The 15,617-nt window shown below is 43.1% G+C and overlaps 1 protein-coding gene across 2 annotated transcripts in view; it reads left to right on the top strand.

Annotated features, from left to right (window-relative positions):
* ASAP1 (ArfGAP with SH3 domain, ankyrin repeat and PH domain 1) overlaps positions 1–15,617 on the top strand; it is a 156,040-nt gene that overhangs the window by 21,577 nt on the left and 118,846 nt on the right. For both annotated transcript variants that reach the window (XM_063131140.1, XM_063131139.1), the window contains exon 2: positions 12,245–12,374. In XM_063131140.1, coding sequence (XP_062987210.1) covers positions 12,245–12,374 — 130 coding nt within the window. The remainder of the gene's footprint in view (positions 1–12,244; positions 12,375–15,617) is intronic.

Genomic DNA, 15,617 nt, shown 5'->3' with positions numbered 1-15,617 from the left:
AATGCTTACTGCATTGGATATGTCTGGTCTTGACCATTGTGCCAGGTACAACAGACTTCCAATGATAGATTGATAAAGGTCTGGGTCTTGAAAATATGTTTCACCTATATTCTTTTGAAAATCTACTACCATTGGAGTTTGGACACTTTTGCAATTGTCCATGTTATATTCTTTTAATAATTGCTCAATTTTCTGTTTTTGGTTTAGCAGAAAACTGCCATCTTGTGCCCTTTCAATTTCAACTCCAAGATAGTTTTTAATATTTCCCAAATCTTTCAATTGAAATTCTTTACCAATTTCCTTTTCAAAGTCTTGAATTTGTTCCTTTTTACTTGCCATCAAACAAAGATCATCCACAAAAGCTAACAAAATCATTTGTTTTTCTCCTGTTCCCTTGGTATACACACATGGATCTGCCAAGCTTCTTTTAAAACCTTGAGATTGTAAAACTTCATCTAAACATTGATTCCAGTTTCTGGCTGACTGTTTTAGACCATAAATGGCTTTGTTCAATTTATACACCATTCCTGTTTTTCCACTTTCATACCCAGGAGCCTCCATCATGAAAATATTTTCCTTTAGTTCTGCATTTAGGTAAGCAGTTGTGATGTCAAAATGATTGACTTCAAATTTCTTTAATGCTGCCAATTTCAAAGCTAATCTTACGCTCTCTGACCTAACAGTAGGTGCATAGGTCTCATCAAAGTTCAAGTGCTTTCTTTGTGTAAATCCCTGTGCTACTAAACGTGCCTTGTATTTTACTTTACCAGACACTAGAACTTTCTTTTTGCATACCCATCTGCAGCCAACTGCTTTCTGATCTTTAGGCAACTGTGTTGGTGTAAAGACCTTGTATTTTGCCATTGAATGCATTTCCTCATCCATTGCCTCAAACCATTTTTTAGATTCAGCTTTTGGCAATTCCAACACATCCTCTAAACATTGAGGTTCATAACTTACATGACACACTCTCACTTCCCCCACAGTGAATCACTCTGGAGGTATGCCTTTTGTTGCCCTTTCAGAACGCCTGGGTACAAAGATTTCAGTTTCCCCCTCCTCTCTCTCTACTTTAGGACTTAGAATGTCTGCTTTCTTTTCTGGACTCTTTGCTGATTCTTGTGATGGCTGCAAACTGTGTTCTGTCTCCTCACTATCACTTAGTGGCATGATTATCTCTGTGTTTGCATGTATTCTCTCCCAACCATCCTGTTCTGCAAACTCTGCTGACCTGGAAATTACAACTTTCCCATTGTTAAGTGCAAATCTATATGCCTTAGAACCAGGTTGGTATCCAACAAATCTCAGTTTCCTTGCCTTAGGCTGACCCTTTCTTCTTTGTCCCTTTGGTATATGCACCCATGCGTAACAACCAAATACTCTTAAATGAGACAACACTGGTTTCTTTCCAAACAGCAGATAATATGGAGTGTTGTTCATAACAGAACTCCATAATCTATTCAATATATAATTCGCTGTTAAGATAGCCTCCCCCCAGAAATGCTTTGACAATCCTGAATCCTGTAACAGTGAGTCCTTCATGGTTTGTAACACACCATTCCTCCGTTCTGCCACACCATTCTCACTGGGGGAGTATGGGTTTGTTTTGCGATGCCAAATGCCTTGCCGCTTCAGCCAACGTTGAAAAACACCTGCAAGAAACTCTCCTCCCCTATCTGTTTGTAACTGAGCCACTTTGTAGGAAAACCTCCTCTCCACCCAAGCAACCCAGCTTTTAAATGTCTCAAACGTTTCATTTTTGGATTTGAGCAAATAGCAGAACCCATACCTTGTAAAATCATCTACTATTACCAGTACATATTTTGCCCCTCCTAGGCTTTGTGGCAGTGGACCAATTAAATCTGCATGCACCAATTCAAATGGTTTTTTCGTTGACCTATTACTCTGTTTACTAACAGGGTAAGCCTTTGATTTTGATACTTTGCACGCAGCACAATCCAAATACTTGCCACACTGTTTTATGTTTAACCCTTCGCACATTTCAGGCATTTTGGCCAAAGCTCTGAAATTTGCATGACCTAACCTTCTATGAAGTAAATGTATACAATTATCATGCACTGGTTTGTTATACATTGCAGTATTTACATTATCAGAGATATTTTCTTTAGGTAACATGACATACAGCCTGTCCTTTAACACACCTTTCGCACAGAGAATTCCATTTTTTTCTACTTTGCAATACATTCCTTTAAATAACACAGAATATCCATCCTGTGTAAGAGAGGAAACACTTAAAAGATTGTACTCTAAGCCTGGCACCAGTAATACCCCATCAAATGTTTTGTTCATGCTTGGCACAAACACTTGCCCTTGACCATGAACTGCAGATTTCTTTCCATCTGCCAAACTAACATGGTCTTTAGAAGTTGGATTCAAAGTCACAAAATCTTCTTTTCTGTTGGAGATATGCTGGCTGGATCCAGAGTCTAGGAGCCAGGTTTCCTTTTGCAGCTCATCAACTGCTCTCACCACTGAAACAAACTGCTGACGTTTGCCTCTTGTTAATCGCTGGTTCCTGGGTTTCTCAGCCCCTTCTTGCAGCTGAGCCATACAATTTCTTTTCAGATGCTGTGTTGATCCACATCTGTAGCAACGCTTTACAGCCAGAGCTCTCTCTACTCCTCCGCTGGTCGCTGCCTCCTCCATGTCTTTTTTTCCTCGCAAGCTTATTTTAGCACGGGCACATTCCTGTGCTTTATCAGTCCGTTTCTGCTCCTCTTCGAGAAGCCTCCCAGTAAGATAATGCAAAGTAAGCTCTCTTTCTGGCATTGATTCTAAGCTGGCAACAATCATATTCCAGGAATCATCTAGGGAGCTTAGAATAATATATACTTTGTTTGCTTCTGAAAAAGTCATTCCTCTTACCTCCAGTTCTGCAAACAAAGTTCTCATGTTTTGCAAGTGCTGAGATAAACTTTCCCCCAGCTTCAAGCTAGCTTTGTATAGCCTTCGGGTTAAAGCAATCTTGCTGCCTGGAGTGTCACGGACATAAATCTGTTGCAAAACATTCCAGCATTCACTGGATGTTGTTAACCCACGAATGTGGACAAGTTGGCTGTCTTCCAGACCCAAAATTATAGATGCTTTAGCTTTTTCATCAGCTCTCAGCTCTCTTGCAGTAGGGTTTACTGGAGGATTACTGACTGCATCCCAGAGACCTTCCCTCCGGAGGTACATTTCCATTTTAATGCACCACGTTAGGTAGTTATGTTCATTTAGTCGGTTCAAAGGAATTCCTCCACTCACCGCAACTGCTGCCTCGGCTTCCATATCTTTTGGTGTTCTCAGGCCTCGTTACAAAACCTTCAACAGCTCAAGAAGATGCCTTAAGCACTGCTCACCAGTGGATCCACTCAAACAGAATCAGAGCTTTCAAGTCAGCTCTGGGCCCATAACCTGACAGAGTACGCGCTTCCCTTCTTGCAGTCCAAAGAAAGACACAGAGTCTGCTGGTCCAATTAATCATAAATATATTTTCTAGCAACCATCCACCACCGACTACATCAACTACCCAACCACAACATGAACATTACCTACAGAATATATACACAGGGTTTTCAACCTGACCAGCAACATCCCAGGTGCTGCTAATCAGCACACCCTGGCTGATGCAATTAGCTCTCTTCATTTCAGGAGCTTGGTTAACCCTTACCATTCAGGTCTGTAAAATCCTTTTTACTTACAGTGAATACACTGACATTAGACCCATGCTCTGTTTTGGTACATGGAAAGAGTTTCTTTCTGCAAGTCTGATTCCATGAAATCAAATCCAGGGATGCATTCTTTTTTAGCATAATGTATCTCTGAGAGATTTTAGAAAACAAACAGAATTAAATCCTGCCCCGTCCAAAATCCCACTTTTGGGTACAAATGAGTGGAAGTTGGGAGTGGAAGACTATGTGACCATAGAAACTCAGTTACTGGTTAAAATGGTGAGCTGCTGGGGCAAAAATTGATAGACTTAGGGGGAAAGGGAAAGAATCAAAGTGAAAGCAGCTATAATTATCTGACCTCAGAGAAAGGGGAACCCAAAACACTTCCTGATTGATTGCCAATAGTTTTAAAAACATGTTGTAGACTTGGATTATCCTTGGGTTTCTCAGCTTTTGTTCTAAATTTTAAAAAATCAGGTGTAAACGTCAAAGCTCTTGAACACTACTAAATACTAAGTTATCAATAAACAGTGAAAAGAATGGCCTTAATGATTTAGTACTTGCAAAGATGATGGGTGACTAAATGGAGGCTTTGCCGTTATTAGGGGCCCTAGAGCCACCAGAGTTTAGTTTTTAAAAAATAATTTGGTTGGAGAGCCTTAAAAGGGAGGGTTTTTTTCCTTAGAATTCCCAATGAAATTCTTAAATTATGCAACCATATCATGACCTTTTGCAGCCCCTTCCCAATGCTCTGGACTATCTGCCTGACCGCTTCCCTTGGACTCCGAAACAACCCATAAGAGGGGTGCAGCCTACCATTGGGGTTTCGCAGATTGAGCCATGTTCCTGCACATATGGAACCTTACACTGGACACAATGAAGTGCTTTACCATGGCCGTAAAGAATTATCTCTCGGTATGAGAGGCAAACAGATTTGTCTGGGCAATCATGACTAAAAGATGGCATGGTATGAAAAGCAGGGGAAAACTCTGGCCCTGAAAATGTAGCATTGGTTCTAGAACAAGAGAATTGTGCTATGAAATAGACACAAAGATCGATACGAAATAGACACGAAGATCGATACGAAATAGACACGAAGATCGATCCTGGGTTATTCTTAGAGCTGAGACCCACAAGCATGAAAGATGCCCGAGCAGAAAGCATGAATTGCTACCCAAACTCCAGGGCAGTTACTGGGTTCAAAACAAAGGGTTCAAAGGAACAATGGCTGGCAGGCTGGACTCAGTCTGGGTCAGAACAAAGAGGACAGTAGTTTGGCTTTGGATAATAAAAACAAAGTTCTGGGAGGTTTCCTGCCCCTTGATTAATTCAAACCTATCTAGCCATACAAAGTGACACAGCACAATATTCCAAACAAAGTATAGCATTATTTGTATCTTATTTAATAAATGGATAGAACACTTACTTAATAAATGGATAGACTGCTTACTAAGTAGCTTGGAAAGAAAATATATTAAAATAAAACTTTTGTAAAAGTATTAGAAGCAAGGACTTACGGTACGATAATTAACAGACAGAGGCCTGCATCCGACAACACGCTAAACCGTGCTGCTTAACCACAAAATGGTTAACGGAATGCATTGCATTCCATTAATCATTTTGTCTTTAAGCAGCACAGTTTAGCGTGTTGTCTGAACCAGGCCAGACTTGGTAACACAACGACTCAGGCTTGGGTAAAGAGATGGGTCTTCCATTGGCACCTAAAGAATGGCACAGTTGGCACCTTCTGGGGGAGGGCATTCCATAATTTGGGCATCACCACAAAGAAGGCCCGCTTCCAGACTGCCACCAGATGGCAGTCTGCAGGCCATGGTACAACCAGCAAGGCCTTCTTTGATTGTCTGAATGATTGGGGGAGATAATCCACATTAAGGTCTGGTATATGCTGACCTGTCTAGAATGGGAAGACTTAAGGATTTGGATATTTTCCCTGCCAGGGCTATGGCATAGAAAGGTACCACCATGGGTTTGTTGACTGGGTAATGGCATGGGGATCAGGCAAGCATGTGCATGCCTCCACAGTTATTGGGAGCAGTCCCTTTTAACCTAACCAGTGGAGGAAGCACGTACACACTGTGACTCTTTTGACTCTGCGGCCACCTAGAGCCTTGGCGACATCCCTGGTAGCACTGCTTCTTCCGGAACCAAGATGGATTCTTGAGCCACAGTGTTTGGGTAAGGCTCATTAAATACATAGCGCACATTACACGTCTCAGAGAGCTGGCATGTCCGAAGCTCCTCTGTTAACACCTGCCCCTCCAGAAATCAGAGATAATTCAGCCTCTCTTGTGTCTCGGCTTCCTCCCTTTTTTTCTGACTTCCATGGGGCAGGCTCTGCCTCTAAAGCCAGTTGCCAGCTGTACCACACTAAGAAGCGGTTTCATGCAGAAGTAGCACAAGCAAGGCAATCTGATGCCAAGTTTAATCAAAGGCAGGGATTGGAGCCAAATCAACCCAGGAGAGACTGGAATAGGAATACAGGGAAACTGGATGATTAAAGTGGAGGCTCCCATATCTGATTTCCCTCCTATTTTCTTTAAGTGTTAAAGATACTGTGGTGAAATATATAGCTTTTAGCTCTGGCAATTTAACTATTTATTTAAGCACTTTTACAGTATGCATACTTTTCTGGTGGTGGTGATTATGATGCATGTAAACCCTCTGGCCAATTATTACAGCTGATTCATTACCAAACACTTCTAAGTCCATTTTAAATCCCCCAAAATGAACATGTCTCAGGATGCTAGAAAAAAAATACATTATTCTTAAGAAAGCCCAGAGAACACATTTCTTTATTCTTAAGAAAATGTGTTTTTCTCTTTGTGGGTTTCTAGTGGATGCGTTCCCAGTTCGTTCAAACTCATCTAACGCCCTTTTAAACCAAAGAGAAAATGAACTTGAAACCTAGGCTGCTTTATGCAGGAAGACCAAGAAGAAATTATATTTAATTGAATTCACTTGTGCAAAACATATCAGTCAGATGTAAAAATCATATCTGAAATACATAACACCGATAATGGTTTGAGTGATATCGTATTTATCAGGTATGATTGTGCTGACTATCTTGAGTTAGAGGAAGTTGTGGTGATCGAGGTTGCGGAAATCACTGCGTGGTCTGAATTCGGTATCGGGGTTAAAAATGGATGTATCACTTTCTGTTTCATGACAGAAACTTCAAAGTGATGTTAACTATACTCTATAGCAAGCGTCAGGTCAGGGTTGCTGCTAGTGACCATATCTGACACAGTATTTATATAGTGCTTTACATAGCATTTATGGAGGCAGCACAAAATCCACCGTAGCATCTGGAACTGGTCCTAGGGTGTGCGGTCTGAAGGAACGTGACATAGCAGGCAGCCATGTTGGAGAAGCAAAGCAAGTCTGGGTCGGATCAGATGGGAAATTGCCAAAGGCCCCTTTGTACAGGGGGGACCAGCCACAAAATTTCACAGTGTATCATTACCGCCTAACAGGAGTACTTCTGTTCAGGGTGTCAGTCACATCATATCCTCCAGGATAAGCTTTAAGGGCTGTAAGCTGAGCACTGCCACCTCCCTATCTCAGTTTTCCATTTTTCTTTTTCAACTGTCATTAAAGATTATATGTCTATTGAACATGCTCAATGCTCATTTGGGCTGTTTTTTTGTTTTTTGTTTTTTTTTGAGGGGGAGAGGGGTGCCCCTTAAAAACACACATTGTTCATTCTTTTGTAAACCTTGGTGTTTCCCCAAACATGTCGATCCCTCTAACATGTTCCTCAGTGATCCCATTTTGCTTCCAATCCCATCATCACTCACTTCCTAAATTCACTATTAGAGTGAGGGTTCATGGAAGAAAGGTGCGGATTAAAAAGGATTCTCTCCTGGCACCCAGCCATCTAGACTGGCTTTCTTCAACCTGCACCCTCCATGTACGTTGGACTGCAATTCCTGATATCCCAATGGCCCGCCGGCTGGGGATGATGGGAATTGAAGTTCAACACATCCAGAGTGCACCAGGTTGGGGGAAGCTGGTCTAGAAAAATATTAGTATGAATTACAACGTTGTGATCTTGTGGGTGCAGGGCAGGCCTGGCTCCCTCACCCTTCCCTTTCCTGGTGGTAGCAGCCGTGATGCTGGATTTGCATCTGAAATTCTTGGAATCTAGTCAAGCAGAGTCAGCCTGAATTGTCTCTTGTACAACTGGTATAATATAGCAGTATAGCACCTGCTCATACCCCCAAGGTTGTTTTTCACCCCTCCGCATTCTGAATAGCACAGGTATGAGGTTCTTTAAAGGACTTTCAAATCAGCACTTCCTCACAGTAAAAAGCTACTGCAGCCAAGGCTTATCTCAGCTTGACTTTTACCCAGATCCCTCTTAAATCCTTGTAGTTCAGCTTAGGGAGGAGGGGGATCTGGCTGTGAGGGCCTTTACGCCCTTCCCCCTAACAACAATAAGGGATTGCAACCAAATCTGTAAAGCAAATGTGGGTCAGTCTGCTTAAAAAAAAAGTCTGATGTGACAAAGGAAATCTCTTGATCTCCCCCCCCCCACCTTTAAGAATTTGCAATTCCAGTGTTTGCTTTTACTGAGACCTTTCGACCCTGAACTACTGATTTTTGTTTTTCACTGTGAGTACAGGTACTCCTTCCTTGCCCTCCGCCAAATTTAATATTCCTTTTGTTTTAAAGCTAAGTAAAGGGATCAATTCCTTCACAATAAAAAGCAAGGTCATTCCCTCCTCCACCTTCCCTTGGCACCAATGGAAAGATATCTGTTGCCTCTTTCCCCAGCCAAATGTAACCAAACCAATGACATTTCCACAATGCTCAAAGGGCCTTTCATGGCAACAGGGGTGGGTGGTAGTGGGGAAAGTCTTTTGTTCTTAGCTGAGTACTGATGCTATCTGTGATCCAGTACAAGTGACCTACTCTCCTGTCCCTATCTAATGCATTAGGAGGGAGTTGCTTTGATGTAGGGGGCGAAACCTTGGCCACCCCCTTTTCTTTTATTAAAAAAAGAAGAAGTAGGGGAGATATGTGGAGTTCTTGCATGGGAGACGGGGACTGCACAGATTCCAGAGAGCTAAATAATAAGAGGGCAGGGGAAAGAAGGAATTAGTAAGGGTGCCATCCTAGGCATGTTTAGACAGAAAAAAATCCTACAATGTCCAGCATTCCCCAGCTAGGAATGCTGGGAGTTGTAGGCCTTTTTTCTGTCTAAAAAGATCTCACCCTAAGTGAATAATTTTCACAAAATGCTGTAGAGCTGTAGTATTGCTGTTCACAAAGTGCTGTACTTTGAGCATGGATGCATATATGTGTGTGTATGAAAGAGAGATTTCTGTAACTAGTTCAGTCGTCATGAACTACCACAATTAGGAAGTTGTGTTAGCTCCGCCGTGGATTCTCACCCCGCCATATCTCTGCCCCAGTGTAATCCTTTACACCTTACAAATTGATGGCCTCAAGATCTGTTGGACTACTACTACCCATTTCATCTCCAGCCAGTCAACAGACATGCTGGCTGAGGGATTATGGGTAGTCTGGCACATCTGTAAAGGCCAGACAGGTTTACTCAGAAGTAAGTCCCATTATGGTAGTTAGGGAAGACATCTTGATTCCTCACAACTTTCAATGTGCTGCTTCACACATTATGTTCGTTACACATTTGACTATGATTTTTTTTAAAGTGTACACCTAAAAATGTAAAATGTGTATGAGACAAACGTGTATCATACAGGTAGGTCTACCCACATGGCATGTGCATCACTTGATTACTCACCGCTGAACATGTGAACTGACTTCCTTGAATGGTACTGTATTTTAGGCCATACGAAAGTTGTGCATGGCATTATATCTGTGATGTTCCATTCACACATGCAAGTGACTATTTCCAGGGTTCCCGATCTCATGTAAAGCACTTATGATGGTATGTTCTGACATTATGCTGAATGCATGTAGGGGGAAGGAGCAATGGACAGCGGGCCTGATCCTGCTTTCCCCTCCATGCAGATTCAACACAATTTGTTACTACAGGTGAGCAAAACCGGCCAGCTGGTTCTCTGTGCAGGCTGTGAACATTTGGAGGCATTTCAACTTTTCTTTGAGAGAGACCCAAATATACAGGGTTGGGGGCGGGGGCGGTGAGTTTGCTCACAACCCGAATTTTGAACTCTGCCTCCATCCCTCCCCACAACCCACAAATTATACCCGGGTGCATTTAAAAAAGTTAAATCCAGCGCTCCTCTTATTTACTTCAGAGTACATCCGTTGAAGCGAATGAAACTTAAGTTACCCATGGCTAACTTAAACCCCATTCACTCCATAGTAACTACTCTGAGCAGAAGTAATGTTGGTTTTGGTTCGCGCGCGGGGATAATGTAACGCGTGAACGGGGCTAACACGTGTCTGGTGCAGGCATACCTCTTTCCTATAGGGCTGGTGGTGGTGGTGGTGGCGGCGCGGGCGCGCGCATTGGAATCCTCGCAATGACTGCAGCGCGCGCGCCCATCCGGAGTTCCACCACGAAGGGCGGGGAAAGGGGAGAGAGAGAGAGAAGGAGAGAAACGAAGGAAGCGGGCGCGCGAGGGCGTGTGGACGGCCAGGCGCGTGCGCACTGCTACTTCCTTGTTTTCCTCACGTGACCGTAGCAACCGCCGCCTCCGGTGAAGGAAGGCGGGTAAGGAGGAGGAAAAGAGGAGGGGGGGAGTGGTGAGTTGGTTCCTCGAGCGAGCGAGCGCGTGTCTCTCTCTCTCTCGCACAACACAAGGAAAACTGTCAAGCGCGAGAGGGAGCTGGCGCGCGTGCGCGCTCTCCTTCCCTCCTCTCTCTCTCTCTCTTTCCCTCCCCCCTCCGCGTGCGCGCGCGCCCTCTCTCCCTCCCTCCTCCCCGCTCACTCGCTCTACGTCTTGGAGGCGGAGGCGGCTGCAGGAGCTTGCGCGGGAGCGAGCCGAGCGGCTGAGGGAACGAGCCGAGCGGGGAAGAACGCGCGTCACGGGCTGGCAGAGGGGCTCTCGCTTCCCCGGGACCTGGAATTGCCGCCGCTGACGCCGTCCTCGTCCTCTCCTCCTCCATTCCTCCCTCACTCCCCTCCCCCTCACAACTCCGGTTTGGGGGGCTCAGCTGAGGGGGGGCCGCCTGCGCAAGTTAGTAGTCCTCTGAGGAGAAAAGAGGGAAGGCGCTCTCCCTCCCTCTTTGGCGGGGAAGGGGGGTGCGGAGAGAGAGAGTGAGAGAAATTCCCCTCAGGCAGCACCCCTCTTGAGAAGCTTGAAGTGCGGGGGGGGGGAGGTTTTTCTTCAAGACGCTCCTCTCCCCAGTTTCTAGCTTTTGGGGCTGGGGGGATAAGACTTGGGGGGGATGAGGGACTCCCTTTCCCCCTTAGCTCTTCTTTGAGAGAGATGTCAAGAGGATGGGGTGTGTGCTTGTGAAAGAGAGGACACCCCCCCTCTCTCTTTCCATCTCTCCATAAGAAGGGGCTAGGAAAGTGCAGTTAGGAGCTTAGGGAGGCATCCTTCCCTTTCCTTGAGTGGGGGGTGGGGGCACCCTGTCGACGCCCCTTTTCGACTCAGAAAGATCTGTTTAGATTTTTGTTGTTATTGTTTTTAGAAGGAAAAACGGGGAGGGGGTGGAAGAGATGGGAGGGATTCTGCAGTTCAAAAGGGGAAGGACCTGAGGTACTAGAAGACACTCCCTCTGATTTTTTTTTAAAAGGGGGGCATTTCGGGGAATGGCCAAAGGAGTTAATGGGCATAACCAAGCAGATCGAGACCTCCCACCCACCCACTTGAGAATTAGTTTGGAGGCAATCTGAGTTGCAGACCACCCTCAGCATCCCAGATAAGGAAGATAGCCCCCAGGGGTTATCTGAGAAAGAGGGTGCTTCCAGACAGAAAAGTCTCGTACTACCCGCCAAAAGGCATTCTGCAACTATTCTGTGTTTTCTTCCTCAAGGGATGCTTTTGGAAAGAAAAAAAGAGGAAGTGATGGGAAAACATGGCAGGGTTACAAGTTGAAGGTGTCGTCTGGACCTTCATGTAAAATTCCGTGAATGAGGCAGGACGAGTGTATGATAAAAGCCTTGTCTGGAAGCGCTCGCTGTCAGTTGGATAACTTAATTAGGGAACATTGAATGGACTCTAGGGTACACGGGCATGGAAGAAGAGAATGCCTTCTTTAATTTAGGAAGAGGATCCAGGAGGGGCTCTGTGAGAGCGTTCCCCCTCATAATGATCATACTTAGTAAAGCACTGAAGTGGAGAGACATCCAGCACTTGCATACTTCTTCCCCTGAAAGCAGAGCAGGAAGTCTAGTGTTGGTGGGGGCAGAGGCAGCCCAGTAAAGATATCTCCCTCCTCCCATCTTCAGATGGAGCAGGCTATGATCTGAAGGGCATCTCCCTTCTCCTCTGTTTTCAACAGGGTGACAAACACGGTGCAGAAAGAAAGAAAAATCTACTGCCACTCCTCCCTCAGCTAAAGCTTGTTGAAGCCCTGCTTTGTATTTAATGCTCCCTCTTTCCTTGTCTCTTCTTCCTTCTCCGTGATCATCTATCTCTGCTGGACAGGATCATGCCGGACCAGATCACTGTGTCGGAGTTTATTACTGAGACCACGGAGGATTATAACTCTCCAACCACATCCAGCTTTACTACCCGGTTACAGAACTGCAGGAATACAGTCACGCTACTAGAAGAGGTAAATAATCACTTATTTCTGCTTTATGTGTGTGTATGCATGAGGGAGCCAATTGACACTACCCTGCTTTCTTCATAACTGTAGTGTGTATGCACTTGGATTATAACTACACAGTGCTTGCACCCTTTTTACATGGATGAATTTCAAGGGTTTGGGTGTTAAATGAGGTTGGATGTTCTCTCTTTGGTGTCCTGTTATTTCATGTTGCTTTAATGATGGCAGTAGTGGCAACAGTAGCAGGATTGTTTGACGTTATGGTTATACAGAGCAAATGGTTATACAGAATGAATGAAGCTTGATGTGTCTTTGGCTGAGGTGAAACAGTAGGTAATTAACAACATGGGCAAGCTGCAGAGAAAAATCTCTTTCAAGTGGGGAAACCTGGTAAAAGGACAGATGAGGAGGTTGGAAGATGATGCTGAAAGTAAGCAGGGACGATTATGCAAAATGATGCAGTGAAACTGGTTATTTCATGGTAGCACTGATCTCTTTAGCCCAATTTGTTTCTTCCTTCTGAATGTTAGCAGTTGCATGTTACTTCTGAATCAGGGAATATGCATATACGGTTTTTAATGTCTGCAAAATGTATGTGATCTGGACTGGACTGGACTATTAAGAATATGAGATGTTTAGATTTGTGTTTGTCATTAATGGAAAGCCATTTAGGCAAGGGATCCATCAAGAAGGAGCTAAAGAATTTGATTTTTCTATCACATGGTTTCTACATGGTTTCTTACATTAAGTTGCATCTTTAGTTTTGTGTTTTATAGTCTCCAGTTGATATATATACTTTGCTTTATTTTTCAAAGGTTTTGTGGAAATTGTTGAAGGCAAAATATGTTTTCTCATCTAGCTGAAGTAGAACTATATTATTTCACACACAGTAAAATTGTACTAATTATGTTCTTGCTTTGGCGAACATTAAATGACATTGTGAAATATTAGTTATAATTGTTTGTTAAAAGTTGTCTTTTATATTAATACCTTTAGTGCTACTAAATAGTTGGCAGATGTTGTTGTTTTTTTGGGTTTTTTTGAGGAGTGGCATTCATTAGGGGTTACAATTTGCCAGTTTGCTGAGATGGGTGGTACTTGCCTCTGCATAAAAGTATTCTCATCTAAAATTTCCCAAGTGACGCATGTAGTCAGTGAAACACTGTTATCAGCTGTTCACATGTCTTCAGAAAGCACTAAGATGGGAGCCTCTATGTCCAGCTGTGCAAGCAGATTTGCTTAAAGAGTTGCTGGCCCTTTAAGGAAGTAAGTCAGAAAGGTGTGTATACAATCCTGACATGGTAGTGCCCAGTCGTGGCTCTAGAACTGACCACCTTCGTGTCATACTTCAAGCTTTCTTCTGGTAAGCATAAGGAAGTCAGATCTCACATGCAACCTCACATGGAGGTAGTAATTACTGCTATCTCTCCCCATCCCCACCTTGCCTGGACCTGAAAACCAGATTGTCAGTCCGTGTACAGCAAGAGAATTATAAGAATTGATCTTCCCTGTCACCTTGTCCAGGATCCAGCTGAGGAGGCAGTAGGTATATTACAATTCAGTGCTATTCTGGGCAAACACTTATTGCAGTTTTCATACTGCCCCACACAGGTTTTCCCACTTCTGGGAATTTTAAATGTATATATAATTCTGAAACATTAGTCCTGGAGATTACAGTACATTGGTAAAGGAAATGTTTTAATAGATGAGGTATATTTGCAGTGGTCTGTGGTTTCAGTTATGTAAACCAGTATTCAGTCTTCATTTTTCTAAGGTCATTGTATTGAGCAGAGGAAGCACGCCACTAAAGGTTGTCAAAATGTATTACAAAAATATTTTCTTTGATGCTACAGTCCTAAACACAATTACTGGGAAGTATGTTCTTTTGAAGTGAATTGGGCGTACAAGTATCTAGTATGTATTCAGATGTTGGAGAATTTTCAAAACAATTAACTGAGAGGAATAAGCAAAAATGTTAATTCTGAGGGGAAGCTACATGTGAGAGTATTAAAAAACAAACAAACCTCTTATTACTCCACAGTAAAAGAACTAGGCCTATAGGGATCATCCTGCTTTTGTTATGTGGAGTTACTAAAGCAATTTCTTCATTTATTGAATTAGCATTCTTTTTCTCAGTAAGGTTTTGAAAAAAAATCAGTAACTTTTTCACAGTTGTTTATTCCTGCCAACAAGATATCAGAGAGATGTGAATTCCTCATTTTCATGTCATAACAAATGGAATGAATTCGTAAGTGGGGAAAGGAGGTGATGGAATTCATTGGCTTTATTGATTATAGTTTCCTCCTCTTTTTCCAAGTAGCAAGCCAGATTGTTGATTATTCAGCTTTTATGCTGACTTTATGCGAAGTTGCTACATCTTGCTTTGCTGAAGGAAATAGAATGAAAGATTGAAGCAGATATTTGTACTAAGTGGTTGAAGCAGATAAAATCCCCACACCCCTGCCATGACAAGTTTTAAAAAGAGGGCCTTTCAGTAAAGTACCACCATCATTTTCAAAAGAGAAATATTGGAGGGTAAGAGAGCCTTAAGAGCTCTTGTATAGCCAACCAAAAGCATACCTGGGAAAAAATGCATGCAGTGTTAAGCTTTGTCTTCCCATATAGCAGAAAGAACATCACACAAAATTGGGTCAGGAAAAGGTCAACATTGTAGACTTCTGAAATATGTGTGTGTTCTTGTCCCACCAACTGAATTCTGTGGAATATGTTGATAAGCTGAGAATGCATATAGGCTTGCTCAGTTTAAAATAAATATAAAATAATTGAAAGCAAATTATCAATTTCAAAAATACTTTCCAAAATATCTGATCCTTTTGTCCTCTTGCTTTAGTAAACTGCTTCAGTATCATGGATCTGCTACAGTTCATCTTAAATGGAGGCAAGTACAAGTCAGAATGGCAAAAGATGACTTACTCTGCTGAAGTTACGCCTTTAAGGATTTGATCCTGTCATCCTGAAATAGTTGGTGTAATGTTTGCTCAAATAGCAGATCTATTGGCATGACAGTGGAGATCTGGGATGAGCGTATACCAGAAGTCTGTATACATGTCGGCATCGATATCCTTCCCCAGGTTCACCCTTTAATTACTGTGGTTGTACTTGCTGGTCAAAGGATACTTCTGCTACTATGGGCATAAAAGGAATTGCATGAGAATTACTAATGTTACAGTCTGCTTTCCAGGGGGGTTCCTCTGTCTCAGCTGCAATCTATTTTCCCATCTTGATAGT

This window comes from Elgaria multicarinata, chromosome 7 (genome assembly GCF_023053635.1).
Source record: "Elgaria multicarinata webbii isolate HBS135686 ecotype San Diego chromosome 7, rElgMul1.1.pri, whole genome shotgun sequence".
In the NCBI taxonomy this organism is placed as follows: Eukaryota; Metazoa; Chordata; class Lepidosauria; order Squamata; family Anguidae; genus Elgaria; species Elgaria multicarinata.
The sequence above is the reverse complement of the archived record's forward strand: the minus strand, read 5'-3'. Positions and strand labels throughout refer to the sequence as shown.